This window comes from Fonticula alba (genome assembly GCF_000388065.1).
Source record: "Fonticula alba strain ATCC 38817 unplaced genomic scaffold supercont2.3, whole genome shotgun sequence".
Lineage (NCBI taxonomy): Eukaryota > Rotosphaerida > Fonticulaceae > Fonticula > Fonticula alba.
The window spans coordinates 3264072-3265863 of NW_009242973.1; the positions used below are offsets into that span (position 1 = coordinate 3264072).

The 1792-nt window shown below is 60.1% G+C and overlaps 1 protein-coding gene and 1 non-coding gene across 2 annotated transcripts; one reads left to right on the forward strand and one right to left on the reverse strand.

Annotated features, from left to right (window-relative positions):
* The first annotated feature begins 130 nt into the window (after positions 1-130).
* Positions 131-202, forward strand: H696_02474. The gene has a single exon. It is a non-coding gene; the product is annotated as a tRNA-His (tRNA).
* Positions 203-390: 188 nt separating this feature from the next.
* H696_02475 (hypothetical protein) lies at positions 391-1792 on the reverse strand. The gene is made up of 3 exons (XM_009496387.1): positions 1330-1792; positions 1037-1188; positions 391-897 (listed from the first exon to the last, which is right to left on the reverse strand). Exons 1-3 carry the CDS (start codon positions 1785-1787, stop codon positions 578-580), a joined length of 930 nt encoding a protein of 309 aa, XP_009494662.1. The 5' UTR covers positions 1788-1792; the 3' UTR covers positions 391-577.

Below are 1792 nucleotides of genomic sequence, written 5' to 3' on the forward strand. Positions count from 1 at the left end.
AGGGGGAAAACAGAGCAGGGCGAGGTGAGGCAGGTGCGGAGGAGGTGAGCGGAGCGAAGTTCCGACGCAATGTCGGAGGTGACATTATGGTTACAACGAACAAATAGTCATGAAGTCCACAGAGACTCATGTGGATATCGTATAGTGGTTAGTATAAGTGGTTGTGGCCCACTCGGCCCCAGTTCGATTCTGGGTATCCACACTTGTATTTTTTTGGTTCGGGGCCTGTGTCCCCTGGACCGCCACCTCGTTATTGATGCCTCTCCCGTGTGTGCGGGCTCATGTCGGCTGTGCGTTCCCCTTGCACAAGCCCTCATGAGCGGCTTACCTTCGGACAAGATGATCTCGCAGGAAGAGGCGCCTGGTGCTTTGGGCCCACCACCGCTCATGTCCCACCGCCCCCCCCCCCCATGGTTGCCCTCGCGCGTCGCGCCGAGAGTCGGAGTCGTTTCCACAGCACAGGGAGAGGTGTCTCGATTGATGGTGAGCGCGATCAGCATGCTGTTTGTGGCCGATTGGCGAAGCCACGGCTTGTCTATTTTCTTCTTTTTTTTTGGTGCTCTGTCTTCCTCGCCGATCATCCACCAGGAGCAGGCTCGGAGTCTGCCTCGGAAGAAGGCTCATCGCCGGAGGGAGCCGTTGGGCCGGCCAATAGCCCAGCCACCTCCGGCCATGAGGGCAACCACCGGGGGTCCACCAGTGGGCGTATCCGGCCCATATCAAAAAGCTCAATGAACTGCTGGTCCATGGCACGCTCCTTGGGAGCCGAGTAAAGGCGGTACTCGCGGCAGATGCTGGTGTGTGACCAACGAAGGTATCGCCGGAGAAGCCCGACCAAACAGCCGGTCCGATGCTTGCCCTTATTGCAATGGATGAGGACAGGATGGTTGCGCCGGTCTGGGCAACGGGTGCATCAAGGGAGTGGAAGGGGACAAGGGGGGGGGGGGGGGGGGGGGAGGGGGAGGCGTGTCGAGTGGTGAGAAACAGCCCTCTGCAGGGGCAAAGGAGGGCAAATGCAGAAATTCCCGGCACGCACCAAGCAGAGCAGCCAGAGCAAGGGCCATCTTCGGCTCGGGGATGTCGACAAAGGGCTCCTTGTTGCCGGGGACACCGAACTGAAGCAATTGGATGTTGTTTTCCTCCATAAATCGAAGATTCGGCTCTGGATAGTCCTCCAAGATGAGGGTCCTGTTGGGGGATGTCAGTCCATGCCAGCGACACAACCCCGATGCAGGATGGCAAGAAAGGGCGGTGATGGGAGAGGGGGAGAGGGAGGAGGGAGAGAGAGGGGCATGGGGGGAAGGGGGATCGGCAGGATGACCAACGCACAGGATCGAGCGAAGTTTGATGTGTTTGAGGAAGCGAAAGTTCTTCTTACGCGGAAAGCCAGACCGATATACCCCAGGGGTGACGAGGGCGAAGTTTTCTGGCGGACAAAGAGGCTGGAAGAGCTCATTATCGGCATCGGGTGCCAGGGCAAAGCTACTGGATGCCAAGTGAGTGATATTCTGCCGGGAATATTGGCCCGGCCCGCCTCCATTGGGCGCCCCAGACTCGGGCAGGTCGGCCGAAACAAAAGACCGCGGCGAGCCGCTCGGCGGAGATTGGCCAGACAGTAACAGAGGAGACCGATGGGCATGGGGGAGGTGCTCGGGCAACAGAGCTGGCGAAGTCCGTCCCAGGGAAGCGGCGGTGTCCGAGCCGGTGGAGATGGAAAAGCTGGCCAGTGCAGCACCAGGTGCTGGCTGGGCCGCCAGGGCGCTGAGGCTTGCGTCTGGAGTGGACATCAGGC